The sequence below is a fragment of the Dreissena polymorpha genome, chromosome 3 (assembly GCF_020536995.1).
Source record: "Dreissena polymorpha isolate Duluth1 chromosome 3, UMN_Dpol_1.0, whole genome shotgun sequence".
Classification (NCBI taxonomy): Eukaryota; Metazoa; Mollusca; class Bivalvia; order Myida; family Dreissenidae; genus Dreissena; species Dreissena polymorpha.
The window spans coordinates 115,137,063-115,162,269 of NC_068357.1; the positions used below are offsets into that span (position 1 = coordinate 115,137,063).

General features: G+C 35.9%; 1 protein-coding gene across 13 annotated transcripts in view; it reads left to right on the plus strand.

Moving 5' to 3' along the window:
* LOC127871109 (dynactin subunit 1-like) overlaps positions 1–25,207 on the plus strand; it is an 81,413-nt gene extending 56,206 nt beyond the window's left edge. For 11 of the 13 annotated variants that reach the window (XM_052413804.1, XM_052413805.1, XM_052413807.1 and 8 more), the window contains 13 exons: positions 2,221–2,250; positions 3,713–3,812; positions 4,366–4,459; positions 5,214–5,342; positions 7,422–7,564; positions 7,856–7,995; positions 13,821–13,894; positions 15,865–15,936; positions 16,929–17,084; positions 18,814–18,871; positions 19,135–19,226; positions 20,576–20,671; positions 21,730–25,207. In XM_052413804.1, the coding sequence (XP_052269764.1) occupies positions 2,221–2,250; positions 3,713–3,812; positions 4,366–4,459; positions 5,214–5,342; positions 7,422–7,564; positions 7,856–7,995; positions 13,821–13,894; positions 15,865–15,936; positions 16,929–17,084; positions 18,814–18,871; positions 19,135–19,226; positions 20,576–20,671; positions 21,730–21,876 (1,331 nt within the window). In that variant the 3' untranslated portion in view covers positions 21,877–25,207. The remainder of the gene's footprint in view (positions 1–2,220; positions 2,251–3,712; positions 3,813–4,365; positions 4,460–5,213; positions 5,343–7,421; positions 7,565–7,855; positions 7,996–13,820; positions 13,895–15,864; positions 15,937–16,928; positions 17,085–18,813; positions 18,872–19,134; positions 19,227–20,575; positions 20,672–21,729) is intronic. The other 2 variants (XR_008045101.1, XM_052413806.1) reach the window with 2 other exon arrangements.

Here is a 25,207-nt window from a genome sequence, read left to right on the forward strand (position 1 = left end):
GATAACGCAAATGCAATGGTCCGTTGCCCTCAGGCATGCACCTGCCATGTTTTAAGATGTTAACCCCATGATCGAAGTGTCATTAGATATCGAAAACAGGACCGAAATTTTGTAAAATGGCGCTGTAAAATATACTGTCCGAAAAATTAGAGACATTAATTATGGACGAAAACTCGTGTGTCCGAATATTAGGAGTCATGAAAAATAATTATTTTTGCTCAAAAAGGGGTGTCCAAAAACTTAGAATGTCCGAAAACATAGAGTAATTACGTAGTACCCGTGGGGAACTTGATCCATGCAACGAAACTGGGAGGCGGGTTACATTCTCGATCAAATATAACAAGAAATATCTTAGTACAGATATTCAACGTGTAATTTTTGTACGTTTTATCTTAAAATAAACGTTCTGTTACAGTAAAATGTTTGTGGGTTATAACATTACGTTTCAGCATATAATTTTAAAACTTGACATGCTCCTTAATTACACCATGCTCTTTAATTACACATGTATATCATACCAAACTTTATATTTCGTTGTTTCATTTCCTAAGTTAATGATGCTATGTGTACGGACGTGATTTCACATGCCCATGTGCATGAACATATAATTTTTTGCTTTTGATTATTGTATTTATCTCTAATTCAATAAGCTTAGGCATGTTTTTTCGTAAGTACGGCAATAATTTCATGATGATTCCTGAAATTAGGTATGAGCACATAGTTGTAAGAGCACTTGAATACGTGAGTTTGCCCATGAACACATGGTAAGGTTAACTAAATCTCCGCGATATGACCTAATATGTGTTTAAAACAGCAAACAATATCCAACAAACGAATGAATTATCAAACATAGTATGTGCACTGATGTGGCTCTGTAATTTCTGTTTGAAAAGTTTATTAAATATGCAAAATGAGAAAGCACGCATAAGAGAGAGTTTCATACGGCTATTATGCTGTTTATATACCAAAATCGCTACAACGTTTACAAATGGCAGGTTCGAAATAATTCGTTTTCTTTATGCTCATGATTGCGTTGAAAGTTAATTATACACGTTTTAATTTGCAATGTATATACTGATTCACGACAAATGTCAAATACAATACAGAAAAAGCATAGTTGTTTTATTGATCTATAAACATATAATGGATTGAATATAACTGATTTAAAATTAATGTTTTCAAACTATAGTATTATTAAATCTTTTTCCCAGAATATGCTGTCCTATTTATAGCTGAGCTTCCTATACCTTTATCAATGATAATCAGCGAGGTATGCTGATTAGAAAAATCGAGCTGTCTCAATCGGGATGGCTCTGTCTTTTACATAGGTCGCCATTGTGAAGAATTTTTTCATGGTATGATAACTTAGACGAGCTGCTTCGCAGCATCGTCAAAAACTGTTGTTCACATAATTGTTTTCATTCATTTGAGTTCTATTCTTTTAGGCAATACAGTCAGAGTCAATGTTTAATGAGTACCGTGACAGTTTGAGCTCATCTGAAGGTGTATGCTGCAAGTTTAACCCTTTCCCACTCAGAAGTAAAGTGAAAATGACTATTTGTAAGCAGCATCTAAACCAGAACTGCCTGCGAGTAACTCGCAGAATGTCCAGGTTTTATGCTGTTGGCTGCTCATCAGTATCTTAGGGTTGGAAATAAAGCCTTTAAAACTTGTTTAAAGTAAATAAGTCTTTAATTATATTTAACTTTCTAAGGGACCACAAATGCGTCAAAAAATGTATGTAAGGGGTAAAGGATAAACAGGCTGTTATTACTAAGCCATGATAATAAGAGAGAGGAGAACTTGTAACATGGTTATTATTTTTGTCAATTAAGTTATGCTTTATTTTGATGCGATTGGTACAGATGATTTTAGGTTAACAAGACATTAGCAAAGAAGTATCCCGGAATTCAGGAATGTGCTTAACTTTGTGTGCATGAATTTTATTTAAACTAAAAAGACAAAAACATGAGTGGATGTACTGTTTTGTTAGCTTTTGGTGGACCCATTAAGTTTGTCTTTACAATAACATGAAATAATTATGCAATCATTTTAAAGAATAAGGTGTTACATAATTGCTGTTATACATTTGAGTTCTGTTCCATCAGAGTCAATTTTTAATGAGTCATGTGACAACAATTCCAACTCATCTAAAGGTATGTTAACTGGTTTAACTTTCATTTATGAGGTTGATCATGTGTCATATTGTTAATCTTCTAGATGGGACGATGGATTTGGACAAGTTCAAGGGTAATATCATGCAGTTATGGAATGAGTTTTGTTTTACAGATCCTCTTTGAATGATTGAATGAATTTTCACCTGTACAATACATTTCCTGGAATGACCCAATTTCCAATAGTTTGACATATTGAGGTTTGAACGATAAGCTGCTGTATTGGATCAGGAAATAATATACAGAGATACAGAAGTAGTGCGTTCACCACTCGATTTGTCCTGTATGACATGTGCATGTTAATGTTTCTCCTGTATGCAATTTTCTCCTTATCCCCTGACTTTAGACTATGTATTATTTACATGATTTGTAATTGTAAATTCAAAGTATAATATTTATCTTGGTTTTAAATTTTAAATGGAAAACTCTTTGTTTTCGCGTGCATTTTGCCTTGAAATCATATTTTCAATTCTTCTTTACAATACAAAATGTAATTCGTGTTGCATGTAGAATATTTTTCATAGACAAAGGGTGCCTAAAATAAAAAAAATGCTTGAGACCTTAAAACTGACTGTTAACTTTTACCTTGTTCAACCTTATTTTTATGCCCCCCACCACTATAGTGGGGGACATATTGTTTTTGCCCTGTCTGTTGGTTGGTTTGTGTGTTTGTTTGTGCAAACTTTAACATTTGCAATAACTTTTGCAATATTGAAGATAGCAACTTCATATTTGGCATGCATGTGTATCTCATAGAGCTGCACATTTTGAGTGGTGAAAGGTCAAGGTCATCCTTCAAGGTCAAAGGTAAATATATGGGTCAAAATAGCTAATTTAATGTACACTTTTGCAGTATTGAAGATAGCAGCTTGATATTCGGCATGCATGTGTATCTCATGGAGCTGCACATTGTGAGTGGTGAAAGGTCACGGTCATCATTCAAGGTCAAAGGTCAAACATATGGGGACATAGTGTTTCACAAACACATGGCTTGTTTGTGTTTGAAATAAAGTCATATTGAATGCTGTTTGGTTATCATTTTTTCAAAGTTTACAACATATTTGTTATAATTAAATAACTATAAAGTGCTCTTTGTTAATTTTTTTTACTTTCGATTGTTAAGTGATTTTCTCGCATCTTTGTTAGTAGTGAATGAATTAAAACAGTGTGTTTTTACATGATTTATAAATGTGTGTATGCAATGCACATGTTACATGTATATGTCAACTTGATTGTTACTGTTTTATTGAATCTACCATATAGACCCCAATTTAATATTGCAGTCTGCTCAAAATATCCCTATTGAATTCAGTAAAATGCTTAGACAGACATTTTGTTGAAATTCTATTGAACATATGTTATTGATTTAAAAAAATAGTATTTTTTAAGATTCTTAACATTTTTTTACATTAAAAAAACACCATAACACAGTATTTATTTATTGGATATTTAAGCTTAGTTTGACCTTTCTATCACTTGATTTCCACAGATAAATAATTGTTGTGATACATTTAATATCTGCGTTGAATGTGTTGTAGATACAGAGGGGCTCATGCCAAAGAAGTTGGAGGAGATTGCATACCAGGCCTCGGACAAGGTGTACGGCAAAGAGGATACAGGGCCATATGAGTGCCTCAGGTTTGCATTAATATTGTTGTTATGACGGTTTTCATTGAAATTGTGGTGCTGAACGTTGAGATTAAATCCTCATTAGATGCCTCATGTTTGCATTGAAACTGTTGTGCTAAAGATTATTAAGATAAGTATTCTGCCTTACATTTGTATTGAAACTGTTATTTGTATGGTTTAGATGGATTTTTTTTTGTAAATTGTGCCAAAGGTTTGCATTCAAACTGTTGTGCCTAAGGTTTAGATTAAACTTATCCCTCAGGTTTGTTTTAAAATTGTTGTGCGCAAGGTTTAGATACAAATTTTGCCTTAAGTTTGCACTGAAATTGTTGTACTGAAGGTATAGATTAAAGTTAAGCCGCATGCATGGCTTTAGGTTTGCATGGAAAATTTTGTACGGAAGTTTAGATTTTAATTTTCCCTCAGATTTTCATTGCAATTGTGCTGAAGGTTTAAATTAAAATTTTGACTGAGTTTTGCATATAAATTGTTGTGATGAGAGAAAATTCCAATAATGAAATATCCTGTTACATACATTATGAAGAATCTGCTTTCATTCCAGGTTGTCATTTGGTGTGGTTGTTGGCACAATGAACAGGACTGCTAATGCCATGGAAAATGGGGAGTATGACTTTGATGGAACAGTGGATAAACGGGTAACATGATAACTCAAATCATATTAAAGTAAATAATAGTGAAACAAAAGAGGACAATGCCCCTAAAATGTCATGTTTTGGAAAAATAATAAGCCTTTAAATGGACTAAATTGTAGATTTGTCATTTTTTGAAAAAAAAAGTATGTTTTGAATGAAACTTTTCCAGCCAGTTCAAGATTCAAAATGAAATATCAACATTAAAAGTGTTATCTTTTGGCAGCATTTAAACATATATACTTATTTATTCAAAATGTGAAAATATTTTGGTGAGCATGAAGAAAACGCTGAATCAATAAAAAAAAAAAATCTACTTTATTTCCAATATTGCCAGAGAGAATTCCTTGTCAATGTTTCTATAAACGCAGACAGATTTTCATCTCCAGAAATTGCAGTATTTTATTATATAGGCAATACACCCAGTACTTATTCATTCTATGAATGACACAATATTTGGAATACACCCTCAGAGCACTTGTTGTGTGTTCATATTGCCATATACATGGATCTTGTTCGCTTCTAAGGCATACACTGTTATGCCTTGGAATCTTGCTATGATGAAATGGGGCTTAATGCATGTGTGTAAAGAGTGGTCCCAGATATGCCTGTGCAGTCCATATAGGCTTAGCAAAAATGAAATCTAAGTGAAAAGTGTCATCCCTAAAAAGGCCTGTGGGAACTGTGAAGGCTATTCTGGGTCAACACTGTACACACATGCACTAAACACGGGTTTCACAGGCTCATTTTTATTTAACAGCCTGTGCCCCCAGTTGTGCTGCGGTCAAACACGGTCAAGGCCCAGATCTCGGATATTGAGGCTCTCAAAGTGAAGATGGAGAACAAGGAGGAATCCATCAAGGAACTCAAGAAACAACTCAAAATAAAGGTTAGTTACCATGACTACCAACATTTATTTATCCCATTCATGTGATGCCCTTATTGAGAAAATAATACCACATCACTAAACCTAGGTGTATTAAAAACTTGTTGAAAACACATGCAAGATAGATACATCATTTTGTGTTTTTTAATGTTCTTGTTAAATTTTGATGTTTTTAAGTGTTTTATAGTGTTGTTTTCAACCATTTCTTTTGTTAACTTTCGAAATGAAGACAGAAACATAAAACAAATGATTGCTAAATAAAATACCAGGTAACTGTTGAACACAGATAAGTTTATTAGCTTAGCACAAAACCCCCACTATTGTTGTCGAAAAGATACTGTAGGAATCTGCATTTTAATGAAAAGAAGAAAAAACTGCAATTACAATGACCTTGCATTATGTTATCTAAAAAAGTACAATAAAATAGGTACACTAACTACTTCAAAAATAATTCAATCCTGAAACCTTAACACTATGCTTTGTGTTAATAAATTGAGGTTTGATACTTAAGTTTCCCAGATTTACTGACAACAATCAAGGCTTCAACATTTTGTGATATGTTGATATATATACAAGTCTACAACTAGTCTGCCAACTTATTCATGCAGGCTGTGTGGGTCTGTGATAATTTCAATCACGACTTTTCCAATTTAAGTCTATGTAAATACACCATGGTATCTTATATTTCTTATTTTGAAGCTTTTTTATGCCCCCGGTAGGGTGGCATATAGCAGTTGAACTGTCTGTCAGTCAGTGTGTCTGTCCGTCTGTCCGAAAAAAACCTTTAACATTGGCCATTATTTTTTAAAATATTGAATATAGCACCTTGATATTTGGCATGCATGTGTATCTCATGGAGCTGCACATTTTGAGTGGTAAAATTTCAAGGTGAACATCATCCTTCAAGGTCTAGGGTTGAAAAAACAAAGTCAAAGGAAGTAATAAGCTTTAAATGGACATAGTTATCTGTCCTGCCCAGGTATATATTTTGTAAAATAAATCAAAGCAGGGCAGTAGGCAGCATTGTGTTTCTGACAAACACATTGTGGTAAAAGGTCAAGGTCAAGGTCATCCTTTACGGTCTACGGTAAAAAATACAGATTTAAGGGAAGTAATAAGCTTTAAAAAGGGAGAAAATTATTCAATATTGAAAACATAGCCACTTTATATATTTGGCATGCATGTGTATCTCATGGAGCTGCACATTTTTAGTGGTGAATCTACAGTCACCGTAGTGGCTTTTAATTATTTGCTACTAAAAATAGACATTTGTTACAATTATTTTCAAGGGAAGTAATTTATATAATTATAAATCTCATATTATATATTTCCTTACCAAGAATTGAAGTTCTTTTCACAGTTACTGTACAGATTTATTATTTTGATTATTTATAACCCAAATTAATGATTTGTAAAAGTTTTTTTTAAATGATATAATTATAATTTTTTTGATGTTCATTACATACCTGTGGACTTATGTCCATAGATACATGATCAACTCTGGCTATGATTATGATTATGAAAAAGAAAAAACGCAAACTCTGGCTATGATCTCTTTTAAATCACAGGCCTGGGTTGTCAGTAATGTCTATCATGGTCATAAAATTGACTGTGAGACCCTCCCCACCCCCCACCCCCAGTTGGATTGGACAAAATTCAAGGGAAGTAATAACCTTTAAAGGGAGATGAATCCTATACCTGCCAAATGATAAATAGAAATTTTATTTCAATGCGGCGCAGTAGGGGGCATTGTGTTTCTGACAAACACATCTCTTGTTTCATTGCAATTTTGCATTCTTATTCTCAAGCCTGTATTTCCATGTCAGCCTTTTTTTCCCCATTTTCGTCGTTTGTAAATCACTTTGATCAGAGGGAATACCATTTTTAACCTACAATGCATTGAATTAACAAATCAAGACGGTGACCCCAGCTTAAATCTTGTTTTGTATCAAACTTTGTTTTTTACAATTGATAATATGTTTTTACACTTTTGAATCTGTTTATTGAAGCCATGTGGAAAAAAGTGTCAATAATCAATAAGAAAATGCCATACAAACTACACTGTGTATCTGTTTTTTACAGCAAGAGGAGATAAGTGAACAGCAACTCCGTGTGGGCCAGGTGGAGAAGAAGTTGGAGACTGCGTCACGTGACTCAGAGGAGAAGGTGGACATCATACAGAGGAAACTGGACGACACCACCAACAACATGAGGAAAAAGGAGAAGTATGCTTGTCTTGTGTAAACCTTTATTTTACTTGATAGCTTCTAAAACATTCACAAGAATAGTATAGAACTTATATAACTTTGTGCCCTGGTGCCCCCCCCCCCAAACTCCAATTTAGAAATTACTTTTTCATTTACATAAAATCTATAAAATGGGGTGAAAAATGTCTGCCAACTAAAAATATAACATCTTGAATAATCACTTCATACGCAAACTGTTGTTAACATTTCAAATATCCAGTTACCACTTCAGTTGGAACACCCCATGTAACGGCCCTTCTGGTTTTTCAGGGAGTTCGAGCAGACAATGGATGCCCTCCAGGCTGATATAGACACGCTGGAGCAGGAAAAACAGGAGCTCAAGGAACGCCTCAGTGTCCTCTCTAAGAAAACACTCCTAGAGGGGCTCTCACGTCAGGCTGGACACTCTGGTATGCTGTGGTATTTTCTTGTAGTTCTTGGTCAATTAGAATGTCTTACAATCTGGTATGTTGAAGGTGCTCCGGTTGTTGGAAGTTAGAATATCTCAGTGTCCTCTCTAACCAAACACTCCTTGAAGGTCTCACACGCCAGGCTGGACACTCCGGTATGCTGTGGTATTGATTGGTAGTTGTGGTTGGAATGCCTTTGAAGAAAATACTTCTAGTTTATATCACACATACAGTCAGAAATTCTTGTGTGTTGTTATTGTTATAAAATTGTTATTCTTGTTATTTTTGCTTTATGATATTGTGTTGTGTGATGCTCTGTGTGTTTTGTGTTAAGTCTGTAGCTAATATTTCTGTTATATTATTCTGTAAGTTATTGGTATTTTGATTCGTATTTGTGCATTTTCCATCATAGAAAACTCCTAGAAAGTTGGATTGTCAGGCTTGACACTCTGTTGTGTAGATAGATTTGCTTGATGTTCTTGTTGGTAGGTTGGAATGTCTTTTTGTTCTATCAAAGAAAACACTTCTAGAAGGTCTCGTATATTGTAGATGATTGGAAGACTTTCTGCTAGAGGGTCTCATACGTCAGGCTGAACATTCCTTTTTTGTTGTCAATAGTATTTCCCATAAGGTGTAGTTGGTAGATGGAATGCCTCATTGTCCTCAAGAAGAAAACACCTAAAAAAGACTCTTGTCCAGCAGGGCATTCTCATGTGTTGAATTTACTTATTGTTATTTGGTGCTTTAGGAGAGGTTTGCTTTCTAGCTCACCTGATTGCTCCGGTGAGCTTTTGTGACCGGTCTTTGTCCGTCATACGTCTGTCCGTTAACATTTGTTGTAAACACTCTAGAGGCCACATTTATTGTCCGATCTTTATGATACTTGGTCAGAAGCTTCGTCCCAATGAAATCTCGGTCGAGTTCGAAACTGGGTCGTGCCGGGTCAAAAACTAGGTCTTTAGGTAAAAAAAAAGGAAAAACTTGTAAACACTGTAGAAGTCACATTTCATGTAACTTGTCAAAATATTTGTCTTAATGATATGTTGGTTGAGTTCAAAAGTGTTCCCGTCCGTTGAAAAACATGGCCGCCAGTGGGCGAGGCAGTTTCCCTTATTTGGCTATAGAGAAACCTTGTAAACACTCTGGAAGTCACCACTTTTGCCCAATCATCGTGAAAGTTGGTCAAAACATTGGTTTGATTGATTTCTCGGACGAGTTTGAAAATGGTCCAGATCGGTAAAAAAACATGGCCGCCAGTGGGCGGGCATTTTTCTCTATATGTATATAGTAAAAAACATGTCAACACTCTAGAAGTCACATTTTTGGCCCAATTTTCATAAAATTTTGTTCAAACTTTTGTTAACCAGGTTTTTCGAAGGAAAAAAATGGTTATTTGATATTTGGTATGCATGTGTACATGGACATCGCCTTTCCATACGCACAAAAATTTTTACCCCTGTGACCTTGACCTTGAAGTTAGGGTCCACGTTAAGGTTTCAAAATCTGCGTTTAGGTTTCCAAAAATGCTTATAACTTCTATGTCTCTTGAGATATAACCTTCATATTTGGTATGCACGTGTACATGGACAAGGCCTTTCCATACGCACAAAAAAAATTACCCCTGTGACCTTCACCTTCAACTTAGGGTCCGCGTTTAGGTTTCGAAATCTGCGTTTAGGTTTCGAAAAAATCTCATAACTTCTGTGTCCCTTGAGATATAACCTTCATATTTAGTATGCATGTGTATATGGACAAGGCCTTTCCATATGCACAAAAATTTTGACCCCTGTCACCTTGACCTTCAACTTTGGGTCGGCGTTTCGGTTTTGAAATCTGCGTTTAGGTTTCGAAAAATGCTCATAACTTTTATGTCCCTGTAGATATAACCTTCATATTTGGTATGCATGTGTATATGGACAAGGCCTTTCCATAAGCACAAAAATTTTGACCCCTTTGACCTTGACCTTGAAGAAAGGGTCCGCGTTAAGGTTTCAAAATCTGCGTTTATGTCTGAAAAATGCTCATAACTTCTATGTCCCTTGAGATATAACCTTCATATTTGGTATGCATGTGTATATGAACAAAGCCTTTTCATACGCACACAAATTTTGACCCCTGTGACCTTCACCTTGAAGTTAGGGTCGGCGTTTAGGTTTGGAAATCTGTGTTAAGGTTTCGAAAAAAGCAAATAACTTCTATCAAGTGTTTATAGGGGGCATAAGTCATCCTATGGTGACAGCTCTTGTTTCTAATTGAAATTAAGGTCAATTTTACACAAGGGGGTTAGCAATACACATTTTGAATTGTCTCCCTTTATCAGACTTTTTTTCAACTGAAACCTGGTTTTGTGACAATTTTGTCCCTTGTTTACTAGATACGTGAGTTAAGTTTAAAAATGGTTCCGGTCTGTTGAAAAACATGGTTGCCAAGGGGACGGGGCAGTTTTCCTTATATTTATATAGTAAAAGGGCTTGCAAACAATCATGAATTAAGGTCATGTAACATGCAAGACAACTCTTAGAAATATTGCATTTAAGTTTACAGTAGTTACTCCCCTTCGATTATTAATGTTTTCATATTAAATCAGTGTAGTTGTGTTTCATTTGTGTTAATTGTTAATCGAGGTTGGATGTTTTTATGCCCCCTTTCAAAGAAAAGGGGGCATAAAGTGATCAGACTTTCCATTCCTCCGTCTGTCTGTCTGTCCGTCTTTCCGTCACACTTTGCATTTAGGTTTCCAAAAATGCTCATAACTTCTATGTCCCTTGAGATATAACCTTCATATTTAGTATGCATGTGTATATGGACAAGGCCTTTCCATACGCACAAAATTTTTAACCCCTGTGACCTTGACCTTGAACTGAGGATCCGCGTTTAGGTTTTCGAAATCTGTGTTTAGGTTTCGAAAAATGCTCATAACTTCTATTTCCCTTCAGGTATAACCTTCATATTTGGTATGCATGTGTATATGGACAAGGCCTTTCCATACGCACACAATTTTTTACCCCTGTGACCTTAACCTTGAAATAGGGTCCGTGTTTAGGTTTCAAAATCTGCGTTTAGGTTTCCAAAAATGCTCATAACTTCTATGTCCCTTGAGATATAACCTTCATATTTGGTATGCACGTGAACATGGACAAGGCCTTTCCATACGCACAATTTTTTTTTCCCCTGTGACCTTGATCTTGAACTTAGGGTCCGCGTTTAGGTTTCGAAATCTGCATTTAGGTTTCAAAAAATGCTCATAACTTCTGTTTCCCTTGAGATATAACCTTCATATTTGGTATGCATGTGTATATGGACAAGGCCTTTCCATACGCACACAATTTTTTTATACCTGTGACCTTGACCTTGAACTTATGGTCCGCGTGTAGGTTTCAAAATCTGCGTTTAGATTTCGAAAAATGCTCATTACTTCTATGTCCCTTGAGATATAACCTTCATATTTGGTGAAACTCTCTAGAAGTAACATTTTTTGCCCAATTTTCATGAAATTTGGTCATAACATTTGTTTCCTTGGTAGGAGAGTTGAGTTGGAAAATGGTTCCGGTCAGTTGAATAACATGGCTGCCGGGGGGGGGGGGGGGGCAGTTTTCTTATATTTATATAGTAAAAAAAAGCTTTGTGAACACTCTAGAAGTCACATTTTTTGCCCAATAATCATGAAACTTTGTGAAGAGATTTGTTTTATATATATCTCAGATGAGTTTGCAAATGGTCCCGATGGGTCAATAAACATGGCTGCCAGGAGGGTGGGGCAGTTTTCCTTATGTGACTATATAGAGAGAAACCTTGTGATCGAACACTATAGAAGTCACATTTTTTGCCTAATCATCGTGAAACTTAGTCAATAGATTGGTTTTATTGATTTCTTGGACAATTTGGAAAATGGCTCAGATAGGTGAAACACACTTTCTAGCTCACCTGATTGCTCAGGTGAGGTTTTAGGATTGGTCTTTGTCCGCTGTCAATACGTCCACATTTGGTTTGTAAACACTCTAGCATTCACATTTCTCAAGCATTCTTTATCAAAGTTGCTAAAAGATCTCAGTCAAGTTTGATGTTGAGGAAAATCACATAATTAATGCCATAATTATTGCCCTTAGATTGTCCAAATTTTCATTATATTATACAAAATCTTTGTAAGCAAAGTTTGATGTTTTAGTAAGGGGGGTCAACTCAAAATATAGGTCACCATTTCAAATCTTACAAAAACAAATCACTCCCTACGCCAGAGTTTTGGTTCAATAATGATGAAACTTGACCAGGATGTTTGTCTGGTCAATATCGAGGTCATGTTTGACATTGGGTAAAGATTTAATGAACCGACTCCTCTCAGGTGAGCGAACTAGGGCCATCTTGGCCCTCTTGTTTTTATAAAAGAATTAATTTTGTATGCATTGATTTTATTTATTATTGTATTTATTTCATCTGCCAATCAGACATCTTTTTTCTTATCCTTAACATAATATCAAGGGCATATTTCTTCTTATAAAGGAAAGCGTATGTAAACTTCTTTTATTGGATGAAGTTTTATAATACCCGGTATTGCCTAAAAGTGCTATTGGGTATGTTTTCCACTTGAACTCTACTTCACGTGTGCTCCTAGCAATTGGGTATGTTTCACTTCATACCTACTTCATAGGGTATATTTTACACTAGATCTCTAATTTATTGGGTATGATTGACACTAGATCTCTATTTCATAGGGTATATTTTACACAAGATCTCTACTTCAGCAGGTATGTTTTACACGATATCTTTACTTCGTTGGGTATGTTTTACACTAGATCTCTACTTCATCGGGTAGGTTTTACACTATATCTTTACTTCATTGGGTATGTTTCTCACTTGATCTCTACTTTATTGGGTATGTTTTACACGATATCTTTACTTCATTGCGTATGTTTTACACAAGATATCTACTTCATCTGGTACGTTTAACACTATATCTATAGTTCATTGGGCATATTGTACACCATATCTCTTCTTCATTGGTAATGTATTAAACTAGAACTCTAGTTAATGGGCTATGTTTTACGCTATATGTCTACTTCATTGGGTATCTTGCACCAGGTTTTCCAAAGGTAAATGTACCAGACTTTCCGAAAGAAAAAACTGGTTATTAGATTGGCGAATGTCGGTGGCGGGCTGGCGGGTGGAACAAGCTGGTCTGGGCCATAACTTTGTTGTTCATTGTGAGATTTTAAAATCATTTGGCACATTTGTTCACCATCATTGGACAGTGTGTCGCGCGAAAGAATTACGTCAATATCTCCAAGGTCAAGGTCACACTTTGAGTTCAAAGGTCAAAAATGGCCATAAATTATCTTGTCTGGGCCATAACTATGTCGTTAATTGTGAGATTTTAAAATCATTTGGCAAATAAATTTTCCATCATTGGACGTTGTGTTGCGCGAAAGAATTACGTCGATATCACCAAGGTCAAGGTCGCCACGACTAAAAATAGATTGATTTTGAAACAAGGGGGGTAACTATGAACATGTAACAATGCACATTTTGAGTTTTCTCCCTTTATCAGAATTTTTTTTTAAATTGAAAACCTGGTTTTGTGACAATTTTGTCCCTTGTTTACACTAAATCTCTACTTAATTGGTTATGTTTTACCTTAGATCTCTACTTCATTAATTATGTTTTACACAGTATGTTTTCTTCATTGGGTACGTTTTACACAGTATTTCTTCTCATTGGGTATGTTTGACACTATATCTTTAACTTATTGGGTATGTTTTACACTAGATCTCTTGTTCATTGGGTATATTTCACACAATATCTTTACTTTGTGTGTGTTCCTCTCTTTCCAGCTGCCTCCAGTGCAGGTGCCCTATCTCCTAGCAGCAGCTTCTCTGCCCAGGAATCCCCTGTCCTACTGGCACAGGTATGTATTATATAGGACACTGGCTGATATAACAGAAACTGGTTAATGTAGCCTGTATGGTATTGCTTGACTGGCACAGCCCCTTTTATATCTTCTTTGAAGATATAAATCTGATACAAAGGAGCCTGATATGAGCCAAATCATGCATAAATGGGTCTTACGCCATGTGCAGCCAGTATAGATCCTGATTAGCTTTTTAAAAGCTGCGCTGTCCACTACTAAGTCAGGGTAGCCCTTGACCAGACTGCTCATATGCGCAGGCTTGGCTTGGCTAGTCTGGTTGTCTTGGCTTGGCTAGTCTGGTTGTCTTGGCTTGGCTAGTCTGGTTGGCTTGGCTTGGCTAGTCTGGTTGTCTTGGCTTGGCTAGTCTGGTTGTCTTGGCTTGGCTAGTCTGGTTGCAATTGGTTAACCACCCCACCCTCCCCGTTTTACATTCACAGGTGATATAATGTTTTATGTTAGATTTGTAGAGATGTCATGTGAAGATTTATATCATATTACTCAGAATTAATTATTTCAGTAAAATACTAATCAGATTCAACACAACAAACAATAAATACCAAGATGTAATGCATTTTAGACACTAAAAGCAACAAATATATAGCAAAAAGAATGTTTTTTTTACAAATATGAAGCACAAGTGCTCATTAATTCATAATTAAGACATCAAACATAACACAACCTATTAATTCCAGCTAAATTTGCTGCGTTGTAGCAATTATGTTTCATTACCGGTATTTCTTTAAAAATAGGGGCATGGAGGTTTGATTAACAGAAAAACAGGTTGAGCACAAATTAAATAAAGCTCTACAAGCCTTACTCTTATTTGTGTCTTGTTCTGTGAAAGCTGGTCATAATGCATGTGCGTAAAGTGTTGTCCCAGCTTAGCCTGTGCAGTATGCACAGGCTAATCAGGGACGACACTTTCCGCCTAAACTTGATTTTGGTAAGGAGGGCCTTCCTTGAAACTAAATACCATTAAAGCGGAAAGTGTCGTCCCTGATTAGCCTGTGCGGACTGGGACGACACTTTACGCACATATATTAAGCCCAGTTTTCTCAGAACAAGACACATTTTATTCTAAGCTTTACCTGATATGTAACACAACAATAGTTGTTGAGTTGAGTTGTATAGGACTGTATGGGAGATAAAAGGGTATACAATAGAACATGCAACAATTGATTTACATATTGGGTAACCTTTATATCCGTGTGAAGTTGATGTTCAAGTCAAAGACAAATTCCTAAGTTAACTTCTGGTCTTGGTTTGCTACTGTTTGACCACATAGATGATTTTTGGTATCTTTTCTGAAGTCATACAGGTTTCATATGATTGTTACCAAACTTAAAAAAACAACAACACATTTTTATATTTAATACTTTATTTAGTTTGTTAGTTCACTTCAAGCACAAAATCCTCAACAATGAGTTAACCACATATAACAACGGTTTTACAGTATCTTGACCAAGTTTGAAAATTAATCCTGTAAGTTTTTAATATGATGAGTGAATTATCCAACATCTATTTATTCTTATGTGCTGCAGTGTTTTAAATACCTATCAGCAACGTCTGTTAAATCTAATAAAACACTGATGAGTTTTCTGGTATCTAAATTCCCACAAACATGTGCTCTTCAACTCTTACAATTGTCTCCCTTGCATTCACCACAAGACTGGAGGAGTATTCCCCCTTGGATAAAAGAGTATTTTCCCTTATACTATGAATATCAAATTAAACTGTACAAAGTTAACAACGTCATTTTTTTATAAAAAAGAATTGGCTTTCTTTATTTAAAAGGTGTGCTTTTAGATTGTATTTATTGTAGAACGGCATTTTATCACATACCAATCAATAAACAAAAGCATGGTGAGCTGTTAACAATATATATGTATACTGACAAGTTAAAATGAAGAATATTTTATAATGCAAACAAAATGTAATTGTAATCTTGATATATATTTTATTTTCAGATTGACTCCCTGAAACAAGCTCTTCATCATTCAAGATTAGAAAATGTCAGACTCTCTGCCGATGGAATGAGGGTATTGATTGATCATATTAACTTACCCACAGCTAATTTTCAAAGGATCTTCACCTTTTTTGTCTGTGTGCTTTAATGTTAAGGCTACCAGTTACCAAAATTACTTAAGGCTACTTAAATCTTTATTTGGCTGTAAAGAAAAAATGTTAAAGACAAAGCATTCTTTTACACTTTATGAGGTAATTATTTATTAATAACAAGCATAGTGGCAAACATGACATGTTTTGGCTACAAAGATTTGCTGCAAAAAGATTTGAGCCTCCCTTTGGAAAAATGGGTTTAAATGCATATGCATTAAGTGTTTACCCAGTTTAGCCTGCGCAATTTTTGCAGGTTAATCAGGTACGACACTCTGCTTTTAGGTAATTTTTAGCTCGGCTGTTTTCAGAGAAAATGAGGTATTGTCATAGCCAGCTCGTCGTGTCGTGTCCGCCTTCTGCGTCGTGCTAAAACCTTAACATTTTGTCAAGGTTTTGAACATTGGCTCTAATATCAAAGTGCTTTTACCTACAACTTTGAAACTTCATATGTAGGTGCAACTTGATGAGTTCTACATGCCACACCCATATTTGGGTCACTAGGTCAAAGGTCAAGGTTACTGTGACTTCTAAAAAAAAAATAAAAAAAAATTGAAAAGCTTTCATTTATTTAAAAATGCGCCCGCAGCGGAGCGTTGTCACCCGTAATGCAGTGCTCTTGTTTGTTTGAAAGAAGTCGAGTAAGGGTGTTAAGTGTTGTCCCTGATTAACCTTTGTAGACTGTACAGGCTGATCTGGGACTACTTTTTATGCACATACATAAATCATTTCTCTAACGGACTACAAATGCATCACAATAAGTATCTGAGTGGTAATAAGTTAAAGATTAAGCAGACTTTTAAACTTTATGAGATATTTATTTGTTAATACCAGGCACCACGGCAAAAGTAATACGTTTTGGCTACAATATATTTAAGTACCAGCCAAGGTTTTGAAGATGATGATTCTGTTACAGGAGCAGATGGCCCGCCTGCCTCCCCTGCGAGTCCCCAGGAAGTCCATCGGCCGGGGAGGTCAAGGGGTCAGCGTTGCCGTGGGTGAGCTGCCAGAGGGAGTGCCAGGCAAGATGGAGCTGGGCACTCTGGCCAAGCAGACATCGGAGCTACTGAAGGTGAGAAGGGGAGACTGCTTAAACCGTTTATTGCTTGGAAACTAGACTGTGTACAGCCCTGCATTATCATTTTTTTAGAGATAACTCTCTCCTACTTCTTGTACTGTACTTATACTATACAGAGTTACTCTTTTATATGTGCTTAAAATGCAGAATTCAGCCAGAAGAGAAAAGGAGCTTTGATTTTGTATTGCAATACATCTCAAGAAGTAATTGTGAAATAAGAAAAGAAAAAATATCAGTCTGTTGACAAACTACTTGGATACACATCTTGACCGGTTTGTAGCCTCGAAGACAATGAAATTAAATATCTTACTATATTCAAGTTTTAAAGGCTTTGTTTCCAACCCTCAGATACTGATACAACAACCAGCATAAAACCTGAACAGCCTACCAGTTACTTGAGTTACTTGTAGGCTGTTTGGGGCTTATGCCGGGCCCGTATTCACCAACCCATTCTTAGACTTAAGAATAAAGAATAGACTAAGAACCAAGAATAATGCATTTAGTGTCTGAATATATGCATGCCTCCAATGATAATAATGTCATGAACAAAATGTTCTACATAAAGAATGGTACATATAGAGGTGTTAAATAAGTTTTTCTAAAAATTCAAGCACTTATTGAATATATTAATTTAAAGAATATTCTTTATTCATAGACTTAAGTCTAAGAATTGTTTTGTTTGGTGAATATGGGCCCTGGTTGCATATAGTCCTTTTATTGTGCTTATGAGCAAAAAATGATTCATGTAAGTTTAAATATTAATGGCGTTGTTGGAATCCATATTAGCTCAACTATTCCTTGATAGATTACCGGAGATATTACCAGCAAAACTTTGTTCTCATGAATTTTGATATGAATTAGATATCTGGTATTTAATTTTTGCCGTGTCTGAGTTATCACGAGAAAAGTGATCAATGATACCCCATGATATTACTAATTTTTTTTCAAATATGGGGCCGAAGTTTGGCCAATATTAAAACTAATATAGATTTGCAAAATGACTGCACAATTTTCATTGAAGGTTTCTTGAATATTCTTTGAATACTTCTTCTTCTTCTTTGCGTTCGTGATAGTCATTGCGGATATTACATGATGCTGTGGTTTGTTAAGAGAGTGCCAGTTGGCCCAGCATCTCTGATTTCAACTCTCTAGGTTTTGGTCAGGTTACCCCTCCTTTAGCCTTTGTCGAGCCAACGACGAACTGCAAGGCAGCAGTGTATTTCTGTCAGGTTGTTTTCCTTTAGCCTTTGTCGATCCAACGACGGACTGCAAGGCAGCAGCGGTTTTCTGTCGGGGTATCATCCCTTAGCCTTTTCCTCTCCCAAGGCATCCACAAGGCAGTAGAGCTATTTGACCCATAGCTGGGAACTAGGTTTACAAAACTGCAGAGCATGTCCCCGCGCCGGGGGGTAATGCAAGTCCAGTATCTAGGGGCCTAGTTTCCTCAGAGACCTTGTGGTTTAGCCTGGGACGCAAGGTGCCCAGTTACCATCCATCACCTCGCGGAGGATCCCATTTCTGGGCCACAGCGGTCTTGATGCATGAGAGGCTATGCCTGGAAGAGGGAGACTGAATATGCTCCCCTTTTCCCAGCATACGCTGGTATCCAGGTGTGAGGCTGTAAGCGAGATACATAAAGCACACACTTAGAGCAACACAAGTTGCGCATCATACACCCATTACGAGGGATTTCTTTGAATACAAATCTGTATTCTCATTTCAGACTGTGAACTCTTTAAGCTGTTGTCCACGAGTCATTGACATCAGCAAGCGGAAACCAGGTGGGTGGAATGGTCCATGAATTGTTCATTTATTTTTAATGGCTGTTTAATCTATCACTATCATCAAGCAAAATGATACACATGTTTTAATATATTTTAAGCTGCCAAAAATACAATTGTTTCAGCTGTCATGCATACTGCTATGTTTTGAAGTCAGATTGCAGTGTACATTGGTCCAAACAAACATACACTTTGAAAGAAAAAGATCTTTCTCAAGATTGAACACAAAGGCAATTGGAGAATATTTTATGATTCGTTTGCAGGAGTGGAGCCCATTTCCATGGTGACCAATCCTAAGCAACAACTCGTGAATAAAACTGCAACCTTGACCTTGCTGGAGAAGAAGACAAACGAGGTATGATGGGTCATCAACTGTTAAATTGAGCAGTAACCAATGGTTACCAATACATTTGCCTTCAGTTCTCTTGGCAATGTGTGTAGAGTTTCGGAAATCATCCTATATGGTAAGTTCACCACATAGCTAATTTGGTGGAGCAATGAACTTGACTTTGAATCACAGATTTGCATCATAACTTGCTTGGTTATTGGTCATACAATTATTTATTCTTCGCTTACCACTGATTCAAAAGACATAGTTCTCAGTTACTGACACAATCTTTGTGCACTTGGTACTGGTAAACCTTAAGATAGCCTTTTCATGCCAAGGAAAAGAGTGAGTAGGTTGAGAAGGAATAAGACGTGAGTAGGTTAACCAACACATGTGATGCAGATTGATTCATATTACTAATAATGCATTATTATGAACCATATTGTTAGCTGTGATTTTGTCAGTATTGAACCCTTTCCCGCTCAGAGCCAAAGTGAATTTGTCTGTATGACTCCAGCATCATACCAGAACAGCCTGCTAGTAGCTTGCATGCTGTTCAGATTTTTATGCTGTTTGCTTCTCATCAGTGTCTTTGGGATGGATATGAAGCCTTTTAAACTTGAATCATTTAAGAAAAGTCTTTTATTAAACCCCACACTAAACGAAGTTTAGGGGTGTATATAGGAGTGAGCTTGCCTGTCGGTTGGTTGGTCGGTTGGTCTTTCGGTCTGTTAAGTGTCCGCTTTCTAATTCAAGTTGTTTTTATCTGATCTTCACCAAACTTGGTCAGATGTTGTACCTAAATGATGTCTAGGTCAAGTTTTAATATGGGTCATGCCGGGTCAGAAACTAGGTCATGGGGTTACTTAGTGAGTTTTAAACATTGAGCATGGTGTCTGCTCTATAATTCAAGTAGTTTTCATCCAGGCTTCACCAAACTTCGTCAGAAGTTGTATCTAGATGATGTCTAGGCCAAGTTAGAACATGGGTCAAGGCAGGTAAAAAACTAGGTCACAGGGTCAATTAGTGCGTTTTAAACAGTGAGCATGGTGTCTGCTCTCTAATTCAAGTAGTTTTCATCTGATCTTCACCACACTTGGTCAGAAGCTGTAACTAGATGATGTTTAGGTCAAGTTGGAACATGGGCCATGCTGGCTCAAAAACTAGGTCACCGGGTCACTTAGTGCGTTTTAAACATTGAGCATGGTGTCCGCTGTTTTGTATGAAGACAACATGCAAAATATTCTGCGGCATGTGAAGGTATTTGTCATGTCTGTGACAAAGCTCTATTTTAAATTGATTTTTCAAGGGAATTCAAACTGGTCAACATGCCTACCTGAATGGTTAAGGTTTAAGTCAACATATTGTTGTTTCAGCTTCAAGTGCAAGTGACCCACCTTCTGGCTGCCAACAGGACTGGAGGTCAAGTGAGGACAGACTTCTCTGTGTTCCCTACACCAGAGTTTGCTAGGGTGAGAAATCTTCAGTAGAAATTTGGGAAAATATTGTGCAACATAAAGGATCTTTTGGTGCATAAGACAACATGAGTATTGTATCTGCCTACAAGTTGAATCTGATCCAAATATATAAATTACCTCTATAGGTATGATTATTCCTCTGCAAGGAGGGGGGATATTGGAGTCACTCTGTACATTTTAAGACTGGCTTCCTTGCACAACTTTTGTAGAGTGAACTACTTCCACATTTCTCAAGTGATTTAATTGAAACTGAAACCTGCAATTGCCATGAAGACAGAAGTGCAGGTATGCAAGACACTTTACATTCCTGAGAAAAATAGACTTGAATATAGCTTACAATGCATGCAGGGGTAGATCTCTTGTTATGCATTTGACTCAAGGCCTTTGTTACCTTGTTGATTTTTAGTTATTGTCTTTAAATACTTCCCCTTTCATTAATATTCTGTTCTAATATTCTGTTCTAATAAAATATAAAGTTATCAGCAGGGTAATGCCATCTGAGCCAATAACAACCAATATCATTTTGTGTGTGCCATCTATAAATTGGGTACTTACAAAAACCTGGAAAATTGAGTTGTATTAGATTGATCATTTTTGCAATATCAGGTGATACATTAGAAGACAGGTTACCGCATTGTGGTGGGTTGTACCAGCGTAATATCAATCTCAATCTCAGTTCTATTAGTTCACTGACTATCAGATAATACACGAGAAGACAGGGTTACAGCGTGCTGTGATCCAAGCCAATATCATGCGATCTCAGTTATATTTGTGTACTCTATCAATCGGGCACCTATAAAGAATTAAAAAAGTGATATTAGGTGTTACATGCACAATTTTGCCACATAAGGTGTATCATGAGAAATTTGATGATATCAGGTGTTACATTATAAATTTTGCAATATCAGGTGTTACATGAGAAATTTTGCGATATAACGTCTTTCATGAGAAATTCGGAAATATCAGGTGTTACATGAGAAATTTGGCAATATCAGGGGTAATATGAGAAATTTTGCGAAATCAGATGTTACATGAGAAATTTTTTTAATCAGGTGTTACACGAGAAATCCGGAGATAGCGTGCTGGTGGGTCGTATCACCGTACCGATGGCTGGAGGGGCGGGGCAGACTATACCCCTCAATGTGAACGCTGATCAGCTGCTACGCTTCCACAGTATCATGATCACATCGGCCAGTTAGTGGGCGTGTTCCGACCAATGTGCAATATGGAGATGTTTGAGATTTCTTTGAACGTTTGTTTAAGGTGTAGTTTAAAAAAAAATCTTTAATTTATGTATACGTGAACAATGTACAATTTTACATGAATGGAATGTTCAGCAATAAATGAGAACAAATGATATAATTGTGTAGCCTCTAAACCTATAAGTTCGTGCACCTTAAATTTCAATGGCATATCTTTCATGAAAATTCATTAGACAATAACTAAACTTGATATATACTTTATGATTTATCTATTGTTTAACAAATAACGAGTGAAATATGTTGGTTGACAGATAATAATAATGGCATAACGTACCTTTAAACATTCATGTATATGGTAGTCTGCGTCACACAGAATTACCCTATAAGATCGTGCACCGATTTTGATGACGTCACAGCGAGGCCCTGGGATGTGTTTATAATAGCCGATATATTTTTTTGTGAATATGTGTTTATTTGTATTAAATATGTGTTGTTTTAGATGAATTTCGTGAATAAACTGTATTGAAAATAATGGTTTAAACAAAACTGGTCTTCATAAAAACGAAATATGAACTGTGATAACTGTATTCAGAGGTCTAGATAAAGTGTATTTACTAACGGAAAATAGCTAAATAAAATTCTATTCACAATGGGGGCATAACAGGCTGTCACCCCTTCTAATGACAGTTGTTTTGTGACAAAATCCCAAATTGACGAAGTGAGAACCTTTATTGCAATAGACCGGACACGATCTTAACGTATGGTCTCGTGTCATCGTTTGGAGGTAAAATTTCCCGCATACACAGCATACTTTAATCGTATCGTAATGCAAATACAGAGAGCACAATACAAATTCGAGACGGGCCTCCAAGGGAAACTACTCTTACAACATTTTACGATCAAAACATTAACAAACATAGCTGTCTGGTGAAGGAAATGTGCAGATTCTAAACATTGTTTTGGCTATTTCTTTGGAACGAGGTCAGAAAAACGGACAATTTATATCATATTTATTGTTTTTTCCTCATGATTTTTGTCTGATCGGCTGTGGTAATTCTCGCGTTACAAAAGTGAACAGTTTTCGGGCACGTTCGTTCGAATGTTGCTTAGAAGTGTACGTCATAAAAAAGTACACGATCTTATAGGGCTGCACAAAGTTATAGGAATGGAGGATATGGTTCCTCTGCATTTTTGTTCCTTTAAGATGTACTAAATGTAATAATCATGCGTTCCATTCTGATAATGAAGACTGATTAGATTTCTTCTAAAGTTTTGTCCTTTTTTAGAAGAAATAGAGCTAAGAAACATTTGTATAGCATTCTAATGATTGACCCATATGTAATTTCTTGGAAAATTGTATTCCTATTTTATTTTGTAATTGAAGCTTTGTATAGCCTAGAAAATAGTTTGTTTTTACTAAACACTTGGTTTTCTATTTATTTCATCATATTCTGACTATATTTTGAAAACCACTTTTCCATGTGGAAAACATTAAAGTTATGTTGCTTGCATTTATTTTTTCTCTTGAAATATACTTAATATGTGTAATATTCTTGGCAACATATAAGTATGGAGTTCTGCTAATGTTTATTTTTTGTTATAATTATACAAGTAAACTCTTTTACATGGTGTTACGTAAATCAATTAAATATGTCTATAATGCTGGGAAAATTACCATTTTATCTTTTATAGTGATCAGGAAAGTTAAACAAAATAATGTTTAATGTTGCTGGAACATGTTTGGTACATTTGTAAAAAAAATATAATTAATCGAAACTATGTGATATTTATGTTTAGAAATATCAGTATTTATTGTGTATATGTGTTTTGTGCTGAAAACAAACTTTGAACCACTGATATTTCTCATTACATGTATATCGTAAAGTGCTTTGTGTATGCTGAATTGTTTGCCTGCACACATGATCAATGGTATTTCATAAAACACTCAAATAGCTGTTTTTTGTAATTTTAGGGAAAACATTCAGTATTAAATACAATTGATTTGGTAAATATTGCGTTTACAGTGTATTGAATTAATTGTGTTGATTCAATTTAAATATTGGAGTAATACATTATTAATGAGGTCATTGAAGATAAAACTAATATCTTGTTTGTAATAATAACACAATTATTATACATGTTTTTCCTTTTTAACCAGGTTTTCCGAAGGAAAAAACTGGTTTTTAGATTGGCGAATGCGGGCGGGCTGGCTGGCGGGCTGGCTGGCTGGCGGGCTGGCAGGCTGGCGGAATAAGCTTGTCCGGGCCATAACTATGTCGTTCATTGTCAGATTTTAAAATCATTTGGCACATTTGTTCACCATCATTGGACGGTGTGTCGCGCGAAATAATTACGTCGATATCTCCAAGGTCAAGGTCACACTTTGAGTTCAAAGGTCAAAAATGGCCATAAATGAGCTTGTCCGAGCCATAACTATGTCGTTCATCGTCAGATTTTAAAATCATTTGGCACATTTGTTCACCATCATTGGACGGTGTGTAGCGCGAAATAATTACGTCGATATCTCCAAGGTCAAGGTCACACTTTGAGTTCAAAGGTCAAAAATGGCCATAAATGAGCTTGTCCTGGCCATAACTATGTCATTCATTGTGAGATTTTAAAATCATTTGGCACATTTGTTCACCATCATGGGACGGTGTGTCTCACGAAAGAATCACGTCAATATCTCCAATGTCAAGGTCGCCACGACTAAAAATAGATTTAAAAAAACAAAAAAAAACTTACAAAGGGGGTTAATTTTTTTTGGTCATTTCAAAAGTTCAGTTTGAGTTTTCTCCCTTTATCAGATTTTTTTTTCACAATGAAAACCTGGTTTTGTGACAATTTTGTCCCTTGTTTGTTGCTTATAATTATGTTATTGGTAACACTGTGCTATTTCTTTCAGAGCGTTTGTTTATGGAATTCTGTTACATTGAGTTTGCTTTGGTTATTGGTGTTGATTCTTCAATGTGTGGGAATTAAATTTGTATTGTAGGCTTCTGTAAAAAGCAAAATAAATACTACACTGACCAAAATAAATACCAAACAAGTCAAGGCTTTGTATTTTCAAAATACAGTATCAGTACACGATTTGCATTGCTTTAAATTAATAGTCAGTCTTAGTTCAAAATACATATGAGAAAAATGTGCTTTCAGTATATGAAGTTGTAATATATACACAACTATTTGGGTTGCTATTCTGCGTTTTTATAAATGTGCTGAACTATGTGCTACAAGAACAACATTTAAGTATGTTATCATTTACTCAAATTATTGGCAATGTTATGGTAGCAGTCTGCTTTCAGTGAAAAATAAACGTTTAACATGA